This window comes from Marmota marmota, unplaced genomic scaffold (genome assembly GCF_001458135.2).
Source record: "Marmota marmota marmota unplaced genomic scaffold, marMar, whole genome shotgun sequence".
Lineage (NCBI taxonomy): Eukaryota > Metazoa > Chordata > Mammalia > Rodentia > Sciuridae > Marmota > Marmota marmota.
The window spans coordinates 1,571,964-1,596,987 of record NW_026000283.1 but is presented as its reverse complement, the minus strand read 5'-3'; the positions used below and the strand labels follow the sequence as shown (position 1 = coordinate 1,596,987).

The 25,024-nt window shown below is 46.3% G+C and overlaps 1 protein-coding gene across 2 annotated transcripts in view; it reads left to right on the top strand.

Moving 5' to 3' along the window:
• The window catches only part of Bcorl1 (BCL6 corepressor like 1), a 41,748-nt gene extending 18,257 nt beyond the window's left edge, over positions 1 to 23,491 (top strand). Inside the window, exons 6-12 of one of the 2 annotated variants that reach the window (XM_048797144.1) lie at positions 250 to 639; positions 4,539 to 4,762; positions 9,327 to 9,548; positions 12,577 to 12,743; positions 14,050 to 14,195; positions 21,666 to 21,743; positions 22,820 to 23,491. In XM_048797144.1, the coding sequence (XP_048653101.1) occupies positions 250 to 639; positions 4,539 to 4,762; positions 9,327 to 9,548; positions 12,577 to 12,743; positions 14,050 to 14,195; positions 21,666 to 21,743; positions 22,820 to 22,977 (1,385 nt within the window). In that variant the 3' untranslated portion in view covers positions 22,978 to 23,491. The remainder of the gene's footprint in view (positions 1 to 249; positions 640 to 4,538; positions 4,763 to 9,326; positions 9,549 to 12,576; positions 12,744 to 14,049; positions 14,196 to 21,665; positions 21,744 to 22,819) is intronic. The other variant, XM_015498490.2, reaches the window with a different exon arrangement.
• The last annotated feature ends 1,533 nt before the right edge of the window (positions 23,492 to 25,024 follow it).

Below are 25,024 nucleotides of genomic sequence, written 5' to 3'. Positions count from 1 at the left end.
CTGTAAAACACCAGTGAAAGATTTCATTCGATCCCCAGAACAGCCCTGTGAGGTCAGCAAAGAGAGAATATTATTCCCTTTTTATAGATGAGGAACCAGAAGGAACTTTCCCAAAGTATTTAACTAATAAATGGCAGAGCCTGAACTTGAACCCAGACCTTCAAACTCCAAGTGCAGGGCACTCTTGTCAACATCATTCTTAGTCCTCTGAAGAGATACCTGACTGTCCTCTGTACATCCCATCCACAGGAAGCATCTGTAGCTCCTTTGCTGGTATGGCAGACAATGACATGGGAAGCCAGGAAGTCTTCCCCACAGAAGAAGAGGAGGAGGTGGCCCCCACCCCAGCTAAGCGTCGAAAGGTGAGAAAGACTCAGCGGGACACCCAGTATCGCAGCCATCATGCCCAGGACAAGACTCTGCTGAGCCAGGGCCGCAGGCACCTGTGGCGAGCCCGAGAGATGCCCTGGAGGACAGAGGCCGCCAGGCAAATGTGGGACACCAATGAGGAGGAGGAAGAAGATGAGGAGGAGGGGCTGGTGAAGAGGAAGAAACGGAGACGGCAGAAGAGCCGAAAATATCAGACTGGGGAGTACCTGACCGAGCAAGAAGAAGAGCAGCAGCGGAAAGGGAGAGCAGGTAAGGCTGGTCGGGGGACTACTGTCCCAGCAGCAAGGTTGGTTTCTGAGAACCCTGGGGCATCGCCATGTTCCCACCTCTGCCTGCTCTACACCAGCCCAAGGCCTTATAGAAACCTGGTGCTATGATCTCAGCTGCCAGAGAGGGTCACTCAACTCCAGCCCCAAGAGGTTGAGATTGAATAAGTTCTGACTGACCTACAGGTGAGCTGAGGACATGAAGGCCTAAGCCCTCTGGTTTCCCATAGTTAGCTGAACCTGTGGGCCAGGCCACTGTGACATCCTTGGCATGGGCCAACACCATACCAGTGAGTCCTCTGGTTGGCTTATGGGGGTGGTGTCTGAGGAAGACAGGTTATCTCTCCTAGAATCTTGGGATCAAGAAAAAAGAGGGCATTGACCATCTTTCCTGAGATACCTCCAGCCCCTAAACTAAACAAAAGTACAGTGGTTCCCTCAGACGAACAGAAGAATGTCAAGTAGAAGTGGGTGTAACTTTGCTTTCTCAGTTAAAACCACAAAGATTATTCAGAAGTGAAGGTTTGAGGTAACCCAAGGTGGCATCTTTATTTGTTGGACATTAGTTGGAAAAGTAGGTAGTCCAAAGAGAAAAACAAGTGTTTTTTTGGCCATGCCAGATGCTAAAAAATATGACCATGAAGGCACAGACTGGCACAAGAAGCTAATATCAGAATGCTCCACTAAATACTATTAAGGCCCATTCCTGTGGTGGATTTTCTTTCTTTCTTTCTTTCTTTTTGGACTGGGGATAGAACCCAGGGGTGCTTTAACTCTGAGCCTGAGCCACATCCCCAGTCTTTTTTTTTTTTTTGAGACATGTTGCTAAATTTCTCATACTGGCCTTGAACTTGTGATCCTCCTGCCTCAACATCCCGAAGTAGCTGGGATTACAAGCACACACTGCATGCCTGGTCCTGTAGTGGGTTTTTAATTGAATAAAAAGGCAGATCTCTGTGTTTGATTAAAACATTTCTGTCTCCCCCTTACATTCTCTGACCTCTACCCTTGAAACAACAATTGATTGTCTCCTATGATGTATTCATTCTGAGCTGCTGGTAAACACCTGCAGCTCCCTTATTAGCTAAAAATGGAATGACCTCACATCAAGTGGGTAGTAGATTCTGGGTTTGCAATAATGCAAAGAAAGCTTAGCCTCATTTCCGACTCTATTTAAGTGGACATATATATGATACCTATCCCTGTGCTCAAGAGAGTAATTGAGCTAATTTTCAACTGTATGAGTGAGTGGGGGCAATTTTCCCTTTCTTTTTCCAGAACCATAATGGATTGGTCATGAATGAGTTGTCAAATCATTGGCCTGCGCCACTTATGTTAGGATGAAGAGGAGCTTTGTTGCACCTGATCTTCTCTAATGAGGGGTGGTTTCCTAGCTTGGAAGCTTCCTATGGAGCTATCAGCTCTTGGAACTAGAACAACCTTCAAGGTTGCCTGGTCCAGTTTACTACCCAGTGCGGAGAGAGCTCTCTGTAGCATTCAACAGGAAGTAACATGGGAGAACACCAGTGATCAGGGCATCCTGCTTGATTTGGGGGCAGCTCCAGTTGTGGAAAATAGAGGTCATTATCCCTCCATGGATGTATCTAAGTGTTTTGTGTTGAGGCAGCTGGCTTTGGCATATGGTCTGGTTAACTGCCTCCAGATTTAATGATGGCATTTTCATGCAAGAATTGTCTGACATACATGTCTCTCCTCAGGAAATTCTAGTCCCTCCTACTATTACCTGTCTTTCAGATCAATGTCAGACAAGCAGGTCACCCTCCTCCTGTCTGAGCCTTGTGACCTTTCCTTTCATCCTGGGCTTGGCTGGTCTCCCTTCTTCACCTGTGGAGAGGGTAGGAAGAGCCATTCCCCTCACACACCTGTTACCTCCACTCTGTTCCTTTATGTACTCTTATAAAGCCCTTGTTCCTCTGCAATTGAATAAACTCCAGAGCCTTCCCTGCCCTAGGTAAATGGGGAGGGGGCTGCTTCTTTGCTTGTGGCATTAAATGCTCTAATATGGCTCTTCATGCTTCCTGAGGTCCTCACAAGGCACCATTCTGTTCCTTCCTCTTTTGCCTCAGTCCAAATGTGTTGCATCAAAAGCCCTGGTTTAGATGTTCTGGCTGAAAGTGCCATTAGAGACCATCCAGCATAGCAATTCTTGGACAGTGGGCTAGGGCTAGATGGGAAAAAGAGGTGGCTTTAGGAGTTGTACATAAGTTACAGACAGTTTGCCATATTGGAATCATGACTCTCATATCTGGGTTTGCCCATGGCAATGTCACACATGAGAGTCCATGTGGCTGGAGGTGAGTTGAAAACTCTTGGATCTCAATGCCTTCATTTCAGGATTTAGAGAAACTGAGGTTATAGTTAATTCCCTTCATAGACATATTGATCGTTTGCCATGTGCTAGGCAAAAAACCAGTACTTGTGTTCAGTCCCATGGGGGAGATAAAGAACACACAGGCATGGCCCTACTAAGGAGTTTGCATTTAAATAAGATAATAATGGTGCCTTACTTTTTATAACACTTTGTAAAGGAGTTTGCATGTATGATCTCACTTAATTCTCCTACCACTACTGGGATGTGGATTATATTCTCCCCATTTATAGGTATGGAAACAGGCTCACAGAGCTTCTGGCTTGCTTCTGTCCAGTCACAGAGTGGCCAGGCCACACAACACTGATGTTAAGAGATGAGAGCAAATACAATCTCTCGCCCCTACACATGGAGTTTAGGGCAAACCCTAAGGTTGAGGCTCTTGCTAATGGAGTTCCCAGCAAGCCTTTTTGAAATTAGAATGCACTTTATTCAGTGAGTTGTGGTTAGAAATAGAGATATGGCCTCGTGTGTTTCAGTGACACAAGTGACTTGATTTCCAACCAAGGAAGGTGGCAGTTTTCTTCCATTGCCCACCAGCTAAGTAGGCCCATGACACCTTCTAGTCCTAGGGAGTTTCTGTTGCTTTGATCTTTGTGTCTTCAGAGAGTGACAAACAAGGCAGTTAGCTGGATAGACCATAAAGGCAGCCTTCTATGTGTAGCCCCCACCTTACTATACTGATACTTCAGTGGAGCCACTAAATTTGTATTTTTGTTTTTGTATTTTTGCAGTACTGGGTATTGAACCCAGGGGTGCTCTACCACTGAGGTACATCCCCAGCCCCTGCCCCCTTTTTTGGTACCAGGGATTGAATGCAGGGGCACTCAACTAGATTCCCAACCCTTTTTAACATTTTATTCTGAGACAGGGTATCACTAAATTGCTTAGGGCCTTGCTAAGTTTCTGAGCCTGGCTTTGAACTTGTGATCCTCCTGCCTCAGCCTCCCCAGCAGCTGGTTTACAGGCATGTGCCACCGCACCCAGCTTTCCCAGTCCTTTTTATTCTTTGAGACAGGATCTTCTTAATTTGCCACGCTGGCCTCAAACTTGTGATCCTCCTGCCTCAGCCTCCCAAGTAGCTGGGATCACAGGTGTTTGCCAACACACCTGAATAGATTTGTTTTTATATTGGAGATCCAGACAAAGAGGACAGAGAGAAAGTTGAAAAGAAATTCTGATTTGTTCTGGGCTAGGGAAAAATTCTTTAAATTACCCTCATCTTGGGAATAGCCAGATGGGCTGCCACCCTGCTGGCAGGGCTGGGAGCTGTCTCTTGCTTGTGGAGGAGGGACTTTGGTGTTGAACTATACTGTCCATTTGAGAAGCACTGAGTGGAATAGTCAGCACTGCATAATATACCAAGAACTAATAGTTACACAACTTTGCACAGTGATTCGAATCCCCGAAGTCCTCTGATTCATCTTAGAGGATGGCGTTGCTTTTTAGTGTTGCATTTCTCTGATATCTATTCTTTCCTGTTTCTTGCCTAGATTCAAAGAATCGTAAGCAGAAGACTCCCTCCCAAAGTTCGGAGCATCGCCTCAGGAATAGGAACCTTCTCTTGCCCAGCAAAGCCCAGGGGATCTCAGATTCACCAAATGGTTTCCTCCCAAATAACCTGGAGGAGCCAGCCTGCCTTGACAATTCAGAAAAGCCATCAGGAAAACGAAAGTGCAAGACCAAGCACATGGCAAACGTCTCAGAAGAGTCAAAGGTATGTGGCCACCAGGGGAACAGGGCAGGGGACAGGAGTATGTGTGTGTGGCAGGGGAGCTTTCCACCGAACTCCTCCAGCAGAAATCTTCTCGGGGAGGGCAGGGAGGGAGTGGATGGTAATGATCAAATTAACCCATGTTTATTAAAGAGTTCTAAATTAGTTCTAGAAGGGTTGGGGGTGGATTTGAAGAATGGGAACTAAAGTTATAGCCAACTATAGAGTTTGGCCCACCATGACTTTTCCTCTACAATCCTTGGATCTCCTTTGAGTTCAGGAAGAGTTAAAGAATATGGCAGGATGTTAGCCTGAATAGCTTGTTAACATCCAATCAAGAAGCTTTTGTCTGGGCTTAACTCACTGGAAACCAATCATGGAGCTTTCTGAGTCAATCAAGGTAGAAAACAACTTGTAGAAGCAAGGGTTTTGATGTCCAGACAAAGGTTGCTTGAGGGTGGAGCTGAAGGAATTCTATTTGGGTCCAAGTTATAGCTGCCTCTCCCCACCCCCGTTTCTTTGACTGAGTGAGTGGGCACTCACCAATCAGCCAGGCACCCCCATTCATAATTGACATCTCTTTTGGATCTGATGCTCACTGCATTGGTAATGGGATCTACCCTGTATCCTCAGAAAAAAAAATATTAGTCCTCATCCTGGGTGAGTTTTGCATTTGAAGAAAGCGAAAGTCTAAGGTAAAGTTTGTACCCATAATAAGTATTTGTCATTGACAATCAAAAAACCCAAACAGGCTATAATGGGCTAGCTTTGGTGGTTGTGATTCTTACTGCTCTCTCCAGCTACTGAGCAGGGATCCCTGAATAGCACTGTCAAAGAGTGGGTGCTTATGTCCCCCTCCTTTCTGCTCCCCCCTCTCCGGAACCCTGTTCCAGCTCAGACAAGGTACTCGAGTCTATTTGCTCATCTTTAAAAATGGAGTTGATACTTCATGCCCTTTCTGTCTCACAAGGGTGCTTGGGGGAACAAAGGAGGCAATGTCTGTGACAGGCTTTGATAACGGTAGAGTACTCTCTGAGGGTTGGTCTGCATCCTTGTGCTTCAGGCAGAGGCACGAATGAGGGGACAGAGGCATGGTGTGGCATCCGTTTCCTCTCACCCCCAGAGTGGTAGAAAGACAGGGAGGGGCTTAAGGGAAGAGCAAGGAATCCCCGGTCTGTGCTAAATGCTTCATTCATGTTATTGCTCTTAATTCCTGTGGTGGATCTTGGAGACTTAGGTACTTATATTATCTTCATTTTATAGTGAGGAAACTGAGGGAAGGTGAGGGATTCATTTCATGGTCACTCAGTGGTCCAGAGGGCCAGAGTTGGGACTTGGAGCAGGCCTGTCTACCTCTGCAGCCCCAGTGGTTCCATGTGCCTCACAGACTCTGAATGGGTGGCTTCTATCTGTATCCTGGAGATACAGGGGGAGGGGGATAGTAGGCAGGAAACACTGCAGCCCCGAGCAGCTCTGGCAAAAGGTGGGCGTCCCTATCTCTTGCTTCCCCCTCCCCTTCCCCTGTTCTGCCCCAGACACTCAGATGGCCCAGTCCCACACAAAGGTAACCAGCCCCACACTCTGATGCTTCTGTCTGGTTGTTCTGCCTGGCAGTGTGTCTGTTGAAATATTCTCCTAGAGAGGGTTTTGTCCCTCCTCAGGGCCTCCCTTTCTCTCTCCCGCCTTTCTTTTTCTCCCAGTCCCCACCACCTGCTCTGGTTGCCCCCATGGCATGGGCTTTGTAGTGGAAAGCAAGGCGGGGGAGGGAGGGGGACGCTTCTGCAGCACTAAAGCAGGGCATTGGCCAAGGGCTTCTTCCCACAAGGGCTCTGAGCCAGGGGGAATTGGAGAGGGGGAGGGGTCCCCCTACTTGTTCTTGCTCCTCCCTCTTTCAGGCAGCCTCCCTCCTGCTCTCTGGCAGCTCTGGCCCCCAGAAAGAGAGTCACCCTTTGGCTTCTGGCTTGGCTTAGTGAAAACCTGGTACTTTACCCAGCATCCTCCAGTCCTGCCGTTAAATGCCCCATTCTCCTGGCAATAAAGCAACATTATACCCTCATAGTTGGTGTCTTTCTGCTAGGGATTGTACCTCTGCCCTTTTGGGATGAAGACTGGGCTTCTCTTGATCTTGGGATTTACCAGAGGAAATAAATGCCCTGACCCCTCATCTTTTCTCTGCTACTTCTCCTTTTCTAACTTTGTCTTCCTAGGTTTGGCCACCCAAGGCTCTATACATGGCTCACACAATACCTATCTGTTGGACTCAGGGATGACCCTGAGTTCTGAGTCCAGTGCTTTAAGAAACTAAATAGAAGGTGACAGTATAAACCCTGCCCCCAAGGAGCTTAAGACCTAGCCTGGTAGCTTACTGCAGAGGCTGAGGCAGGAGGATCTCTTGAGCCTAGGAGTTAGAGGCTAGCTTTGGCAACATGGTAAAACCCTGTCTCAAAAAAGTTTTTTTTTTTTTTTTTTAAATCTTAGCAGAGGAAATCAAGACTTACCCATAAAATGCTAAAAACAATGACACCAACCAGTCATGGTGGTGCACGCCTGTAATCCCAGGAGATTGGGACGCTGTAGCAGGAGGATTGCAAGTTTGAGACCAGCCTTAGCAGTTTAACAAGACCCTCAGCAATTTAGTGAAACCCTATCTGAAAAATTTAAAAAAATATATAAAAGGCTGGGGATGGAGCACCCTGGTTCAATCCACAGAAACCCCACCACCACCACCACCAAAAAACATAAACATTGGAAAGAAATAAGAAAGTGAGACATCAGACATCAGTCTGTGATTCTTTCTCTGCTCCAGATGTGCAGAGAAAGAAGGAGTGGGATCAGAGGTGTTGTAGAATAGTGTAGAGTATATAGGATTTAAGTGAAATCTTAATGCTCTGAGGGATTTGGATAAGTATATATATTAACTCTATTGTGGTGTAACTAATCACTCTAAAATGTAGTGGATTAATACAACAATAAGCATATATTGTCTCATACAGTCTCTGGGGTTTAGGAGATTAAGCGGCAGCTTAACTGGGTCTGGATTGGGGTCTCATGAGGTTGTAGTCAAGGTGTCAGCCACGGCTATATTCATTTGAAGGCTTGACTCGGACCAGAAGATCTGCTTTTGGGGTAGCTGGCTCACATGGTTGGCAAGTTGATTATGGTTGTTGGCAGGAGGCCTCCCTTCCTTGCTCCATGGGTCTCCCCAAAAGGCTGTTTGAATATTCTCATGATATGGGGCAGCTGGCTTTCTCCACACAGTGAGTGATCCAAAAGAAAACAAGGCAGAAGCCACAATGTCTTTCAGGACCTGGCCTTGGAAGTGATACATGGTCCTTTCTTCAGTCTCCTTCTGATTATACAGGTCAGCCCTATCCATTGGAGGAGGAGGTTACACAAAATAATGAATGTCACGGGGTGGGGAGGATCCTCAAGAGCCATTTTGGAGGGTAGCTGCCACAGTCTTCCCTCTGGCTTTCAATGATTCACATCACTCCCAAGTATATTTACCCTTCCCAAGTCTCATCCAACTATGGCATCAACTCCCAAGTTTAAAATCACACCATCTAACCTAGGTCCAGACAGAAGAGGCTCTTACATCTCATTGCCTAAGTATATAGCTCCTCGAGTACAGTTCCTTCTGCTCCAAAGACCCCTGAATTAAAGAAATAAGTTACTTGCCCCCATAAACCAATGTTCCTACCAGTATGCCATGGTAGGAACATGCATGTGAACCTGCACAGACATTTCAGTTCAAAATAGCGGTGGCAGGGGGGAGGCACCCAGGTGCCTCTTGTGAGGACAGGACTCTACTAACATTTTGTAAATTCCTTCCCTGTTCATTGCGGTGCAGCCTTGGTAGTAGTTCATTATCTCACAGACCCTGCAAGGGCGAAAGGCTCAGAGGGGTTGGACCAGGCCGCAGGTGTTACAGGTAGTGGGTAGCAGAGGCAAGCTTTAAACTCAGCACTGTCTTGTTCCCAAGCCTCAGCTTGTTCCCGCACCTCAGGTGGGCCTGAGTATGATCTGGGGGCTGGGTGTGGTGAAAGATGGGAAAAGCCTGTGAGGTGGGAGTTGGGGGGAGATTTTTGCAATAAGAGTAAAAGCATTAAGAAGTGTGACTATTTAAATGACAGCTGTCTCTGCTTCACTTTGCCCTCATTACTTATAGACGTGGCTCATGCAGACCACATGAGGGGACATTGAGGCAGGTAACAAAGGCCTGCAGAGTGCTTGAGAGAAGCTGGGATACCCTGTACCCCCACTTTCCCAAACCCATTATCATTCCATGGCTTATGGGGCTGAAGATTTGATTCTCTTCACTCCCCAACCCATGGTGGGAGTGCACAGGAAGCCATGGTGATCTAACAAATGCTCCACATGGCTAGTGTGACCTGCTCAACCTCTAGCCTCAAAGTTGGCAGTGGTCTTACGGCCACTTGGGGTACTTTCAGCAAAGCACCACATGAAACACTGATGAGGTGAGATGGCCTTGGCAACCAAGTGGCATGGCCATGATGGATGAGATTGGTTGCCTGGCCTGACCCAGGGCTGCACCTCTGCTTTCCAGGGTAAAGGTCGTTGGAGCCAACAGAAGACACGATCTCCCAAATCTCCCACCCCAGTGAAGCCCACTGAACCATGTACACCCTCTAAGTCCCGAAGTGCCGGCCCAGAGGAGGCCTCAGAGTCACCTACAACTCGGCAGATCCCCCCAGAGGCACGGCGGCTCATTGTGAACAAAAATGCTGGTGAGACCCTCCTGCAGCGGGCAGCACGTCTCGGCTATAAGGTGAGCCAGCTCCCCTGTGGCCACACATGACACTGGCCTGGGCCTCTGTTGAGGGAGTGTCTTGTCACTGGCTCCTCTTCGGCTTGAGTCCCAGCTGGCCTCCCTCTACTGCCCACATGGCCTGTGGGGCTGCCTTTGTCTGATCTCAGTGTGTGGGAATGCACGCTTATTTGAATGTCCGTTTGGGATAAATGCAATTGAAATGGTAACACAATATCACCCACTGCATTCCTAGGCCAGGATGGGGATTTTGGGATTTTCACTTCGTCTTGAATTTCCCTCTGTGGTAGCTCCCACCCTCAGAGAGGACCAGGGGTGGTTATTGCTCACTCTTCATCTCCTCTGCACCTTCCACTAATTTTGGCTTCTGGTAGAAGGGTCAGGAGCATGCTTGAGGGACAGAGTTGAGCTAACCTCACCTTGTACTACTTCCCCATACATTGGAAAGTAGGCAGGAAAGGCAGCTGGCATTTATTGAACACCCCTTTTGTCATGTTAATAAGAGTTTTGATTATAGTAAGCCTATGGAGATAGACTTTATCATCCTCATTTTACAGATGAGAAGATCGAGGCTTAGCAGTGTTAAATGATGTGTTCAAGATCACTCAATACTGTGAATATATATGTCAAAATTCAAACCAAGATCTTTTGATTTCCAAGTGCCAGGGTAGGGTTAGAAGACTGCTTCATTTACCATGATTAAATTATGTTGTCACACATTTCTGTCTTTACCATGTATTTTTGCCCTGATGATTTCCTCAGAATTTTCTCCTAGCAGTAGAGTTGCTGGATTACATAGCATGCCTTTTTTTTTTTTTTTTTTTTTTTTTGGTACTGGGGATTTAACCCAGGGGCACTTAACCACTGAGCCATGTTCCCAGCCCTTTATTTATTTGTTTATTTATTTATTTATTTGGTACTGGGATTGAATCCAAGGACACTTAACCACTGAGCCACGTCCTCTCTTGTTTTTATTTTTCATTTAGAGACAAGATCTCACTTCTTTGCTTAGGGCCTTGCAAAATTGCTGAAACTTGCTCTGAACTTGCAATCCTCCTGCCTCAGCCTCCCTAATCACTGAGATTACAGGCATGTGCCAACATGCCCAAATAGCATGCCTTCTTTTCAAGTTTCTATTCCTTTCAAGACTGCCACTCCCAGCCAGGCTGGTCAGCACAGGAAAGCTGAGTTGTTAAGACTTGATAGTGGCTCCTTCCCATGGCCATCTTTTTTTTTCTTTTGGTACTGGGGATTTAACCCAGGGGCACTTAACCACTGAGCCATGTTCCCAGCCCTTTATTTATTTGTTTATTTATTTATTTATTTGGTACTGGGATTGAATCCAAGGACACTTAACCACTGAGCCACGTCCTCTCTTGTTTTTATTTTTCATTTAGAGACAAGATCTCACTTCTTTGCTTAGGGCCTTGCAAAATTGCTGAAACTTGCTCTGAACTTGCAATCCTCCTGCCTCAGCCTCCCTAATCACTGAGATTACAGGCATGTGCCAACATGCCCAAATAGCATGCCTTCTTTTCAAGTTTCTATTCCTTTCAAGACTGCCACTCCCAGCCAGGCTGGTCAGCACAGGAAAGCTGAGTTGTTAAGACTTGATAGTGGCTCCTTCCCATGGCCATCTTTTTTTTTCTTTTGGTACTGGGGATTGAACCCAAGGACACTTTAACACTGAGTACATAACCAGTCCTTTTTCTTCTTATTATATGAAGACAGGTCTTACTAAGTTGCTAAGGCTGGCTTTGAACTTGGAATCCTTCTGCCTCAGCAGAAGTTGCCAAGGTTAGCCTGGAATTTGGGATCTTCCTGCCCCAGCCTCCCAAATTGCTGGGATTTCAGGCATGGTAGCCCACATCTGGCCCTCAAAGTTATTTTCTTGTGTGCATGTGTGGGAGGCAAAACCAGTAAACAGGCCATCACTGCAGAAGCAGAGGTCAGGGCAGCCTGTCAGGATTAGAAGGAAAGGAATGGTCTGGAAGCGAACATATGTATGGTAAGGATGGCAGGAGGCCAGTTTCTGAGGACAGGTGGCAGCACCCCCCCAACACAGGCACACGCACATTCACTCTGGCCAGCTAGCCTCTGAGGTATCAGGCAGACGGGCTAAGATTCCCATCTCCTAGTGCCCCAAAGAGGGCTGATGGCAAGTACCTTGTTCTGAAAGTCAGTCAGTCAGTCAGTATCTACTGAGCCCTTTACCCAAGGCCTCATCCATCCCAGCTAGGGTGCTTCAAGTTACTGGAGTTCCCCTCTGGTCCTGTCTGCTAAGCCCAAGGAAGTTAACCATTAAGGTATAGATGAATGACTGAATTATGCTTGGAAAAATCCTGACTTGAGGGGAGGGCTGGAACTGGCAGGAACATTGTTCCTGCTGAGCCCAGCATCCAAGGATGGCACTTAAAACAATTCTTCCTTCCCAGTTCTTGAATTACCACCAAAAGCTGTGCTCACTACCACGTCTCATCATTTCCCTGGACTGGAGCTGGCTCACAAAGCTCAGGGAGTCCAGGTCTGGGAGTATGAGCTCTGCGTGGGCAGGGGAGCCCCTCTGAGGACCTTACCCCAGTGACAACTACCTAGATGAGTGCTATTTATCATAAGAAAATGCCTCTCCACTGCCAAGGAAATGGCCTAGAGCTGGGGTCTTGGTGACTGGTGGCTCAGGACTGACTTCTCTTTTTGGTATTAGGGATTGAATCCAGGGGCACTTTACCACTGAGCTACACCCCCAAACCCTTTTTATTTTTAATTTTGAGACAGGATCTCACTAAGTTGCTTAAAGCCTCATTCAATTGCTGAGTGAGGCCCTAAGCATAGGCTAACCTTGAACTTGTGATCCTTCTGCCTTAGCCTCCCAAGTCACTGGGATTACAGGCATGAACCACCATGCCTGGCTAGAACTGACTTCTTTGAAGAAAGATTTTGAGACATATTGGGGGGGCTTCAAGTCTAACTGGTATGATTCTGAGAATTTGACCTCTCTTTGTTCATGGAGCTATCCCTATCCCCACAGGACGTTGTTCTGTACTGCCTCCAGAAGGACAGTGAGGATGTCAATCACCGCGATAATGCTGGCTATACAGCCCTGCACGAGGCCTGTTCCCGGGGCTGGACTGACATCCTGAACATCCTGCTGGAGCATGGTGCCAATGTGAATTGTAGTGCACAGGATGGCACAAGGCAAGAAAGTTTCTCCTTCTCTGAGGCCAAGCCCCATCTCCAGCTTAGCCCCTCCATGAAAAGAACTTGCCCCAGCCTGGACATTTGTAGCACACCAAGCAGCGAGTTGCAGAGAGCCCTTTCCAGGAAGCCTTTTGGAAAATTTTTTGTAGACTGAAGAGGGAACCAGTTTAGAGCAGGATGAATTCCTGGATGACCAGTCCACTCTGTTTACTAAGGGGAGGCTAAGATTTTCCAAGGTTCATCCCATCTCATGCAGCTCTTACCAGGAAGATCACTAAGCCTTCCTTCATTTCATCCTGGTGGGGCCCTGTCTCAGGCAGAATCTGGGGCCTTAGGAACTAATGGGAGGCTGACCTTAGATTAAGATTCTAGATTTGATTTTTCTAATTTGGTTTTTTCTGTGGTTCTGGGAATTGAATGCCAGGGTCTCTACCACTGACCCACACCCCCAGTCCTCCATTTTAATTTTTTAAAAATATTTTTTAGTTGTAGATGGACATACTATCTTTATTTTTATTTATTTATTTATTTTTATGTGGTCCTGAGGATAGAACCCAGGGCCTCATGTGTGCGAGGCAAGCACTTTACCACTGAGCTACAACCCAGCCCTTAAATTTTATTTTGAGATAGGGCCTTGCTGAGTTGCCTAGGCTGGCCTCAAACTTGCAATCCTCCTACCTCAGCCTCCCAAGTTGCTGGGATTACAAGTGTACACCACCAAGCCTGACTATAATTTGCTTCCTACCCACTTTAAAAAAAATACATACTTGCTACATCTTAGAGAAACTTACATTCTCCTCTATTCTACCAGAGGACCTACTTCCTAGGTAAAATAAACCTCAGCTGCATGACAAGTAGGGGGATCCAGACCAAAAGTTGCAGCTTCCATTTGGCCACTGGCTGGAGTGTGGAGCTGCTCTGCCCATCCCTGCTCTTGGGCAGTCACCTGGGTTCTTCAGGTCTTAACCCCTGTATCTGTTTTAATTTTAACCTTCATCAGGGACCCATTCTCTTCTGAGCTACTAGTGGCACCTCATTGTGCCCTAGGGACTATCCCAAGATGTGGGGGTGGGGGGGCTGAGGTAAAGAGAGTAAGGGGAGGGTAGAGAAAGAAACACAGAGAGAGAAGGAGGTATGGGGGGGTTACAGGTCAGAGGTGGTCTCCCTCCCTGGAGCTTAGTCATGTTCCACTGGAGTTATCCTAGGGCCATCTCATTTTTTTTCTCTGATGAAGTAGCCTGAAGCTTAAAGCTCATAGTTCCCACTTGGACCCTGTTTTCCTCACCCCATATCACCTCCACAGGCCAGTTCATGATGCAGTGGTCAATGACAACTTGGAAACCATGTGGCTCTTGCTGTCCTATGGGGCTGATCCCACATTGGCCACCTACTCGGGTCAGACAGCCATGAAGCTGGCCAGCAGCGACACCATGAAACGCTTTCTGAGTGGTAAGTGTGGCCGAGATTTGCAGCCAGTATCCTCTGACCTCTGACTCCTGAACCTGTCAGGGGATCTTTTTTATCCTCCTCCATCCCAAACAGCTACCTATGAGGAGCACCTTCCTACTTCACATGTTTTTTTCAGCTTCTTAGAAATCTCTAGCTACTTTAAAATAAAAAGCCACTTGCTGTATGCGTCCACATTTCAACCTCTTCAGGATCCTGGAAGCCCATGGGGACCCATTTCACTAGGTATCTGGTGTAGACCTCTTTGAGGGACAGCAGCTCTGCTAGTAGATTTGGTTGGGGGCAAAATGTGTTGATCTGTGCTGTGAATAGGATGTCAGTGGCAAAGAAGTGATGCTTAGCATGTTGCTATTGTTTTTGCAATTTCTCTTTGTGATCAAAGTGAAACCCCTGGGACCCTCCCTGAAGCTTTATTCCTCACAGCTCTTACCAGTGGTTACTGTGATGTAATCCCCCTTCTCTCCATTTCATCTCTTCCACCCTCACCTGTCCCTTATGGAAAAGTGACTTGTGTCCAGGCCCATGGTAAGGACCACAAGCCAGCGTGCACTTATTTTCTCCATAGTGGGTAGCAGCTGTTAGTCTGCAGGTAGATAGCTCTACTGAGTTGGGCAGGGGGAAGAGGGGAAAGGTGGCACCTAGCTTATATATGTTCAGTAGGAATCTCATTAGATTTGACGTTGTAATACAGAACCCCACCTCTTAGTGACATCATAGCTTTGACACTTGGCTGTTACTTCAGACTGCCTGAGTAACAGAGCTGCTGAAAATTTTATCTCTGAACCTGGTTAGAGACTTCAGTGTTTGCAGTAGAAACTCTTGGACCAGGAACCAACTAACCTAAGACCTCTCACCCCTCTCTTACCTGGACTTTGGATCTACTTATTCCCGAACCCCGGCCCCAAACCCTACCTGCCAGAGATACAATTCTGGGTTCCCAATCATGGCCTATTTGTCTATTAAACAGAGGTTAACTCAGTGAACCTGAGCTGAAGTTTCTGATGAAAGGAAAAACAGGTGGGGCGCACTGCCTTTAGACTGGTGGAAGCTGGGGATTAAAGCGAGGGTGATGGAAGACTGCTGATGGAGATTTTGATTTCTGCCTAGCCCCCCTCCACTCAGATCCTGGCCTGAACCTTGGAATCTAGGCCTCAGTCCTCCCAGCCTGACTGAACCTCAGCCCGGGAGGCAAGAGGGCTGCCTTTTCCATTTTTCTTCCCCTAGCTCTGTCTCCTCAAACCTCTGTTCTTAAGGGATAGAGCAACTTCTGGATTTCCATTCAGCCGTTTGTCCTGGGCCAGTGATAACCATCATTCCCTTTAGTCGCTAGGGATGTGCTCTTTGTGGCCCCCTCTTACATACCAGGCACACATGCATTCTCTCTCAGATATACATGTGTTATCTGTACTCCACTGGATTCCCAGGAAAATGGGGCACAGATGAACATCCTGAACATCTCAATATGATAAAGGCAGTGTGAAACTCTTTCATAAACTGGTCAATGCAAGGGCCTCTCCAGGCTAGAAATCTCCCTGAGGGTCTCAGAACTCTCTGGGTCTAAGTAAAGCTATCTCTGACCACCTTAGTAAGCAGAGGAACTCTTTTTTTCTAAAACCCCCCAAAGAGTTTGAATGTTGAGACCATTTTAAATACTTTTTAGGTACTTAAAAAAATTAGAAATAAACACCTTTCCCACTCATTTTTTTGCTGTACTGGAGCTTGAACCTAGGGCCTTGAACCCAGGGCTGGGTAAGTACTCTACCCACTGAGCTATATCCCCAACCTCTCTTTCCCCTTCTTCCTCTTACTGTCAACTCATACCAACTCCTAATCAGTCTTTTGACATCTCCTTAAACTAACTCAAATGCCCATTCATGTTGCAAAATCCAGAGAAGAATTTTGTTTTTTGCTGGGGGAATAGTACCAGGGATTTAACCCTGAGGTGTTTTCACAGAGCTACATCCTCCACCCTTTTTAATTTGAGGCAGGATCTCTCTAAGTGGCTGAGGCTGGCCTTGAACTTGTGATACTCCTGCATCAGCCTCCCAGGCCTGAGATTACAAGCATGGGTCACCATGCCTGACTGGGAAGACTTTTCTTAAAACTGGTACTTCTACCCTATTCAGGCTGAGCACCTTCTTTCAAATGTTAACAACATTTCTCAATTCATAGGCACAAGGTGGCTTAATAATGGAGGTCAGGAGCTATGCAGGTTTAGAGATTAGGTCACCACTTCTCCATGCAAAGACTGAGCTCTATCAGCCTGTTAGGAAAAGTTCTAGCAAGTCAGGTTAGGACCTCAGCCTCAGGGAGGCAAGCACTGGCAGGAGTCAACAGGCTTCCCCCAGGAAGGGTGGGGGAACTTGGCCCCAAAGGCTATTTGGTAGAGAGAAGGTGAAAGGACAATACTCAGTGGCTTTTTTAAAATATCAGGTGAAATTCACCTAATGTGACCTTTTAAAGTGAATAATTCAGTAGCATTTAGGACATTCATGATGTTGTGCAACCAACATCAGGGGCTCTTTCAATGCTTTGATCTGGGTATTTTTCGCTTTCTTTTTTCATCTCTGGACTCCTCCCCACCAGTTCTCCAGAAACCACTGGAGTAACTGGATAGTGACTGCGGGAAGCAGTAGGTTGGAGGTTAGGGAAGCATTCCTTCCCTGCCCCCCCACCTGGATACATTTTCATGGACTTTGTTGTTGTTGTTTTCACCTTGCCTATCTGGCTGAGGTATTTTTGAGGTATTTTAGAAACTATTTTGTTTTCGGGGATTTTTTTTTCTTTTCATTCCCAAGTGTTTGCCTGACCAGACTTTATAGATTATCATCATTCTCCTCCCCGCAATGGAGGTCTCACTGGACAAAAATGAAGGTGAATCCCTGTAGGGCACAAAGGGCTCTATTTTCTGCTAGTGGTCAAGGGGGCCCGAGCATCAGGGTCATGCCTCCTGTACAGCTTCCCTTGCTTTGTGCAAGGGCCCTGTTCTGAAAGACTTGTCTGTGATTTAAATCTTCTATGTATGCAGCAGAATGTCACCATTTACAGGCATCCTGTAATGAATCCTTTTGTAAAGCAGAAGATGCTGGTAATTCATCTGGGTTGTAAATGTGGATTTTCTTATATTGGGTTGATTTGAGGTGAGGCTCATTTCCTGTGAGATCATGAAGGACCAAATGGCACTCCCTCCCTGTCCCATTCATATATTGAGCACCTATTAGATTTTGGGTGCTGTGCTGGGTACTAGAAGCCAGACAGTAAACACTATCTACCTAATTTTTGGGTTTGGAGTATCAAGCTGTCCAAACCCCCCCAAAAGGCCTTTGGAAGGCTTCCCCCATGAACCAAATTACAGGCAGGCCTGTGACTGATTTACCTTTGACCCTTTGAAGAAAAGAGTAATATCCAAGCGAGCAGAAGGAAAACAGACATGTTTTTTTCCTCCTCTGTGGGAAGGAACGTTGGAGTCAGAGAGAGTTGCCACAGCTTGGTCAGGGCATCCAAGGCAGTGCCAGGACTGCTTTTCCTTCCACTGATGGAAGGGTTAGCAATTTACCACTTGAGGTCACTGAATCACAGGGTTTTGTTTTTCTTTCTAGAGACCTCTGCCGTATGACCCCATGTTGAAGACGGCTTGCTTTTTGTTTTTTCAATCCTTTCATGTCCCTCAGCTGGTGACTTAGCTGGTAGAGAAGGGGAGGGGTTTATGGAACCCTAGGAAACAGAGAAACTCTGCAGGCTGCTGCTCACATGGAGGTGAGAGGGTCTACTCTTGGAATGAAGCTCTGAGGGTGCTTTAAAAAAAAAAACACACATCGAGGTAAAACTCCTTGTAATGTGAAATTAATAATTTAAGTGAACAATCCAGTAGTATTTACTGCATTTAATATATTTTGCCACCACTACCTCTATCTAGTTCCAAAACATTTTTGTTACCCCCAAATGAAGCCCTGAACCCATGAAGTAGTTGCTTTCATTTCCCCTTCCTACCCACCCCTAGCAACCATTAATCTGCATTCTGTCTCTACAGATTTACCTTTTCTAGAAATTTTGTTATGAATGGAATCATACAATCTGGGGCTTTCATGTCTGGGTTCTTTCTTGAGTACACTGATTTCAAGGTCTCTTCGTGTTAGCATGTCTCAGTCCTTTATTCTTTTTATGCTGAGTAATGTTTCACTGCGTGTATATATTCCATTGTGCTTTTCCCTTTATCTACTGGTGGACTTTTGGGCAGTGTACACCTTATTTTTTTTTGGTACTAGGGATTGAACCCAGGGGCACTTAACCACTGAGCCACATCCCCAGCCTTTTTTTGTATTTTATTTACAGACAGGGTCTCAGTGAGTTGCTTAGGGCCTTGTTAAGTTTCTGAGGCTAGCTTTGAACTTGTGATCCTCCTGCTTCAACCTTCTGAGCGGCTGGGATTATAAGTGTGCACCACCGTGCCCTGCTAGTGTGCACCTTTTGTTTTTTAACTATTGTCAACAGTGCTGCTATGATCATACAGATACAAGTATGTGTTTTACTATCCATTTTCCATATTTTTTGATTATATACATAGGAGAGGGGGACTGCTGGGCCCAGGGAACTTTTTCAAGGAAAGGATAAGAGGAAAGAACTGAAAGTTGTGCTTTGCAGTAGGTGTAGGGAGGATCAAGGAAAAGGAAGTTCACTTCATTCTGATTGTATGTGAACATCTATGGAATGCGTATTGAAGCTGTACCTTTGAGCAGGTCCTGGAGCTCCTCCTGTGTGCCACTCATAGGCCTGTTCCATCTTTGCTCAGGCCAGTTAACTTTTGTCTGTCTCAGAAGGGCAGGTTCACCTGCACATGACAAAGATTTGCAGGCAGTGCAGAGAATTAGAGGAATGTGCCGGGGGCTCTGAAGACAGTCCCTAGAGAGGAGCCCCAGGAATGTGGTGAGCTTGGGCTGCTCTGATGGAATCCTTGTGTGACCTCTTGTGGGAGGAGGGGGCAACCAGCAGGAGTGCATCTGTTTTGGCATGCTGGTTGAGCAAGCACTTTATAGTCTCACCTTATAGTGATTCCCCTCATATTAAGCTCTTATGTGCCAGGAACTGGGCTTAGGTACAGTTTGGGTAATAATGAACAAGACCAATAGACACCCTGTCTTTTTGAGACTTACATTCTCATTCCTTTATCTTCCATGACACCAAGCACAGGGCTAGGCCCAGAGTAGACTCCTACCTACCTGACAGATGCTTCTGGAAGAAACTGCTTCCAATTCTCAAGTGGCACAGAGTAAAGAGCACAGAAGCTGACAGTGCAACCTCCAAGTTTTTTCCTGAAACACCAAAGATCTAATGTTCATGACTGAAGGTTTCCCACTCTGGTTGCTCAACCACTGCTTTGAAAGTTTCTCTCTGGATGCCCTCCTACTGGAGGAATCCCTTTGTTTCTTAGAAGATGCCTAAAAATGGGTAGCAGTTAATAGGATGCTAAGATGACCCAGAAGGAAGGTGCATCTGGTGGTGGAGGTGCTTTCTATGGGGGGAAATGAGTTCCATTCCTTTTAAGAATGGTTGCCAACTTCCTCCTGAGATTTGGTTTGCAGGTGACGCCCTCACCTCACCTGTGCCCTTTGGACTCTCTCCTGTCCTGTTGCCCAGGTGTTGCTTGAGGGCTGGTGGCAACTACATATAGATAAATCAGCTTGCCAGTTGTATTGGTTGGCATATTGATAACTGCGGGGTCATGCATCCACAGATGGCACAGTTGAATTTGTCATAAAAGCTGTGGTCCTGCTTTTTGTTCAGGTGGAACCAAGAGGTGAAACAATTCCACTAGTTGGTGCCTAACCAGGAAACAAGGAGGTTACTAAGAGTGATCTGAGTCTGTCTTTAGAGCCAGGAAACAAAAGTGGTTTTAAAAGTTTTTATTGTGGTAAAATACACATAACATAACATTTACTGTTTTAGTCATTTTAAAGTATAAAATCGAGTGACAGTAAACACACTCATGATGTTGTACAATCATCACCACTATCTAGTTTCAGAAAATTTTCATTATTCCAAAGGGAAACCCCATCCCCATTAGCAGTGACTGCCCATCTGCCCCTTTCCCCAGCCCCTGGCAACCACCAAACTGCTTTCTATCTCTATGGATTTGCCTACCCTGAACATGTCGTATAAGCAGAATCTTATAAATGTGGCCTTTGTGACTGACTTCTTTTACTTATTATCGTATTTCCAAGGTTCATCCAGGTCATAGCATGTATGAATTTTTTTTTCCTGTATGAGTTATTTTTTTTCTTTTATTTCACGTAGCACCCATCAATACTTATTCCTTTTATGGCTAAATACTGTTCCACTGTATGAATATACTCCATTTTGTTTATCCATCCAGTGGATGGCCATTTGAGCTGCTTCCAAACCTTTTTTCTTTTCTTTCTTTCTTTCCTTTTTTTTTTTTTTTGTATTGGGGATTGAACCCCTCAAACTTGGAATCCTCCTCTCTCAGCTTCCCATCCACCTTTTTCTATTATGAGTAGAGCTCTTATGAACATTTGTGGATAAGTTTTTGTTTGAATACCTGTTGTGTGTGTGTGTGTGTGTGTGTGTGTGTGTTGCCGGGGATTGGACCCAGGGCCTTGTGCATGCAAAGCAAGCACTCTGCCAACTGAGCTATATCCCCAGCCTGAACACCTGTTTGTAATTCTTTTGGGTGTATATACTTATGAGTGGAAGCAAAAGGTGTTTTTGAGGATAAATATCGTCTTTTCTCCCATGTATTTCAAAGACAAAAACAGAAGGAATTATGCTCATCTTACTTTTTTTTATTATTTTTGGAGCTGGCTATGGAACTCAGGGCCTCTCACATGCTAAGCATACGCTTTACTACTGAGCTCTACCCACAGCCACTTACTTTAAAGTGGAGACATCCTGATTGGATATGTTAACATTGGAACCAGCAGGGAAGGAAAATCCTGGGATTGCTGTAGGATTCTGCCTGCAGAGGAATAACCTATACCATTTGAAGCAGGGGTCCCAAAACTACATGCCTTCAGGCTGATGTGTAAAAGAGGGAAAAGGCTGGGTGGGGACTGAAGCCCGCACATGTCGCAGCTCCCTCCAGCCAACTGTTGACATGCAGGAATGTGGATGCAGTGTTGCCAGATCCTCTCAATTTTTTTTCCACAAAAATTAGAAATCCATATTTTTAAGGGAAATTCCCAGTTTTAAGGTGCTAGGGGTTGCATTTTAAATACTAGGCCAAATCTCAGGTGGTCAGTGGGTTAGATTGGGGTCCTGGCTGCTGGTTTGCAGTCTCTGACTGGGAACAAGAAGCAGATCGCTGTCTGGTCACTCCTGCCTCTCTTGTGATCCTTCCTTCCTTCCCATTGCCCCAACCCCATATTCATGGACATTCCTCGAGTTGCCTTCTCCAGCCTGTCCTCCTTGTCTCACGGCCTTCTCTTCTTTCATCAGATCACCTCTCAGATCTTCAGGGCCGGGCAGAAGGTGATCCTGGTGTATCCTGGGATTTTTACAGCAGTTCTGTGTTGGGTAAGCTTTAGGTGGAAAGAGTTCTACCCTCATCTATGGTTTAGAGACGTGGGACTTGGTTTGGGTTTCACTGATTCTTTTCAAAGATGGGAATTGCCATGTGGAGGTCCTTCCTCACCTGTTAGTAGCTTACAGTCCATTTCAATCCAGACCATAATCCCTCCACCACTAGACCGTGACCTCATTTGCCGGAATGAGAAGATGTAAAACTCATCTGGACAAAGCCATCCTTCCTTGGCCCTCTACTACTCCCCACCCTGAGTACTTTAAAAATTCTCTCTCCCAAGGTCCCTTTCTCCTCCCTTGCTTTGTCTTAACTCTCCCAGAAGCCACCCCCCACCCCTTGTGAGCCTCGACACTTTTTTTGGTATTACTCAACAGGGACCCAAATCCTCATCTGGCAGCTATCATTCCCTCCCTCCCCTCCCCTGATGATGCACTCTAGTTTTTGAGATAGCTGCTGTCTTCTGAGCCTTAGTCTTCTGGTTCAAGCTTTCCTCTCTTGGAAGATCAGTACATCTTTGTGCTGGTCATTTAGCATTTGCCTATTGGGCCAAGGGCTGAAGATTAAGGGAACTGACTATCTCTAAGCTTGAGAGAAGCTGGGCAGGAGAAGATTGGGATGGAATTCAGTCAGCCACACCCAAACATGTGGCTGGAAAGGGAACCATCTGAGCCCCCAGGCTTTAGGGATCAGGCAGTAAAGCAGCTTGGGAAAGCTGCAGCCAGAGAAGAGCAGGTGTTTTTAGCCTGCTCTTGACTGAGGATAGCATCTTCAGGCCTCAATCTCCAACAGCTGGGAAGCTCATCCTTCACATCACCTTGCCTTTTCCAATCAGCAGGTGGAGGAATATAATGAATCTCTGCCACAAAATACTTTTTTAGGGGAATAGAACTTTCACGTGCTCTCCCAAGAATGTGAGCCATGGGTTCAATAAACCTTGATCCCAGCCAGGGACCTGTGGCCTTGTCGTTTATCTGCTAATCATCCCCTTTATGCCTCTTTGACTGGCATTTTTTTGTCTTTGGTTTCGTACATATAGCCAAGTTCTAATTCCCATGTACTCTCCATACAGAGCAAAAAGACGGATTTGCCTGTGACCTCCTGCATAATCCTCCTGGGAGTGCTGACCAAGAGGGAGATGATTTGGAAGAGGATGATTTCATGTTTGAGCTCTCAGACAAGCCTCTTCTCCCTTGCTACAACCTCCAAGTGTCAGTGTCCCGCGGGTAAGTGTCTGAGAGATCTGTAGGGACCAAGTGCCAGGATCCTGGCAACCTCTAGCCTGCCTCTCAGGGAAGGTGGAGCTCTCCAGAAGGAGATGAGGACCTGGCAAATGAGCAGTGGAGTGTAGGCAAGATAACATGTGACAAGTGCCCACGTGACCCTCCAGCCCATGTTGAACATAACTTTTGTTCAAACTGGAGTACATGGACCTCTCGGTCTGTAGTAGGTCCATCAAATGTGTGAATCTCCAGAACCCCAAATCTGGATTTACTCCCTGAAGCCTTTGGATACTGTTCTGTGTATAAGCGATAATCTGTAGGACTGATGAACTATTAGAATCCCTGGAACATTCTTGTGGTTTCTGGGGACAGCCAGACAGAATATTTGCAATTGAGATTCTTGGAAAAGCGGGGACATATGGTTGCCATAGCTGTGGAGCCGCTAGGGTCTTTAAGCAATCCACAGCTTGGTTTCCCATAGCCTTAATGTGGGCAAGGTGATGGCATCAATGCTGCCAGCTCAGATGACTGTGTGTCTGATAATAGAGTACCCATGTTCTGAGACTGTAGCATACCTGACACTTAGTGTTAAACTCAACCAAATTGACTCTTTATTTGATGATTCAGAAGGGAGCTCAACCTGCAGGGCTGTGGTTCTCCTTGGGCTTCCCAGCACATCAGTGTGTGAAAGTGCTGGTTGGGAGAATGGGAATGTGGGATCCGTTGCCCTTGTGTTCCTAGCCTGCATCATGAAGTAGTCTCCGATTACCTTGGCAAACAATTTTAAGGATAATTTTCCTTGATATCTGTTTTTCAAATATCAGACCCATTTTTTTGAGACAGGGTCTCACAAAGTTGCCAAGGCCTGTCTCAAACTTGTGATCTTCTTGCCTGAGCCTCTCAAGTAGCTGGGATTATAGGCGTGCACCACCTTGCCCAGATCAATCAGACCCTATTTGAAGGAAAAAAACAAAACAAAACAAAACAGCAAACTAGTGTGACATGAACAGGTCAGGGAGCCGGGTGGATGATGGGTTAGAAATGTGTGAAGTAAGCTTCTCAATTTATGAGGCTCACTAGACCTTGGTTTCTTTGCATCCCTTCCCCCATGGCCTGATAAGAATAAAAATAGCCTATATGATGGCACTAGTAGGGATCAGGTTTCAGGGGCTTTTGGTCCTTATTCTTCTGAGCAGAAGCTGATCCCTGAGGGTGGGGTGGGGCCTCTGGGATATAGTATTGCACAGTGAATTAATTCCTCCAGAGTGTTCAGCTCCTCCTTCTCTGAAACAGGATCTTGGACTGCAGGCAGTAAAAGGACCAGGGTAGTCTGCTTTAGGTGTGGACAGAAAATGGGCAATCGAGGGCTGCATGCCACTGTGTGAGCTGCTCCGAGAGCTAGGCAGCAGGCGTATTGTCAGCTGAGAGCTGGCTGTGGGCAAGGCTGTCTTCCTGACATGACATCCCCCTGTGCTTGTTCTAAAACTGCCCTTCCCCCATAGCTGTAGCACAACATGGACAGTTCAAGTCTTTAAAAAGTTGGGGGAAGGGGCTGGGTGCCATGGCACACACCTGTAATCCCAGCTGCTCATGAGGGCTGAGGCAGGAGGATCATAAGTTTGAGACCCGCCTCAGCAACTTGGTGGAACTCTGTCTCAAAATAAAAATGTAAGAAGCTTGGAAATGTGCTGAGTGGTGGAACACTTGCCTAGCATGCATGAGGCCCTGGGTTCAATCCCCAGCACCGCAAAAATAAATAAGTAAAGAATTGGGGGGTACTCTGAAGCTCTGTGGGTTCAGAAGTGCCTTCTGAATTATCAGACTAGATTCTGATTACCAGCAAGTTCTGGAAGGTTTTCCCCATTCTTTGAGAAGGATGAGCCAAGTGTACGATGTCTGTAGTTCTTTTCTCAACCTACAACACTCCATTCCCTAATCACATGTGATGACAAGTGTTTGCTGTCATTTGGAAGAAATGTTGCATTTTAGGGATAAGGATTGTGGATCTGGGTAGATATTTTAAGATATACAGAACATTCAATTTCATAAACATG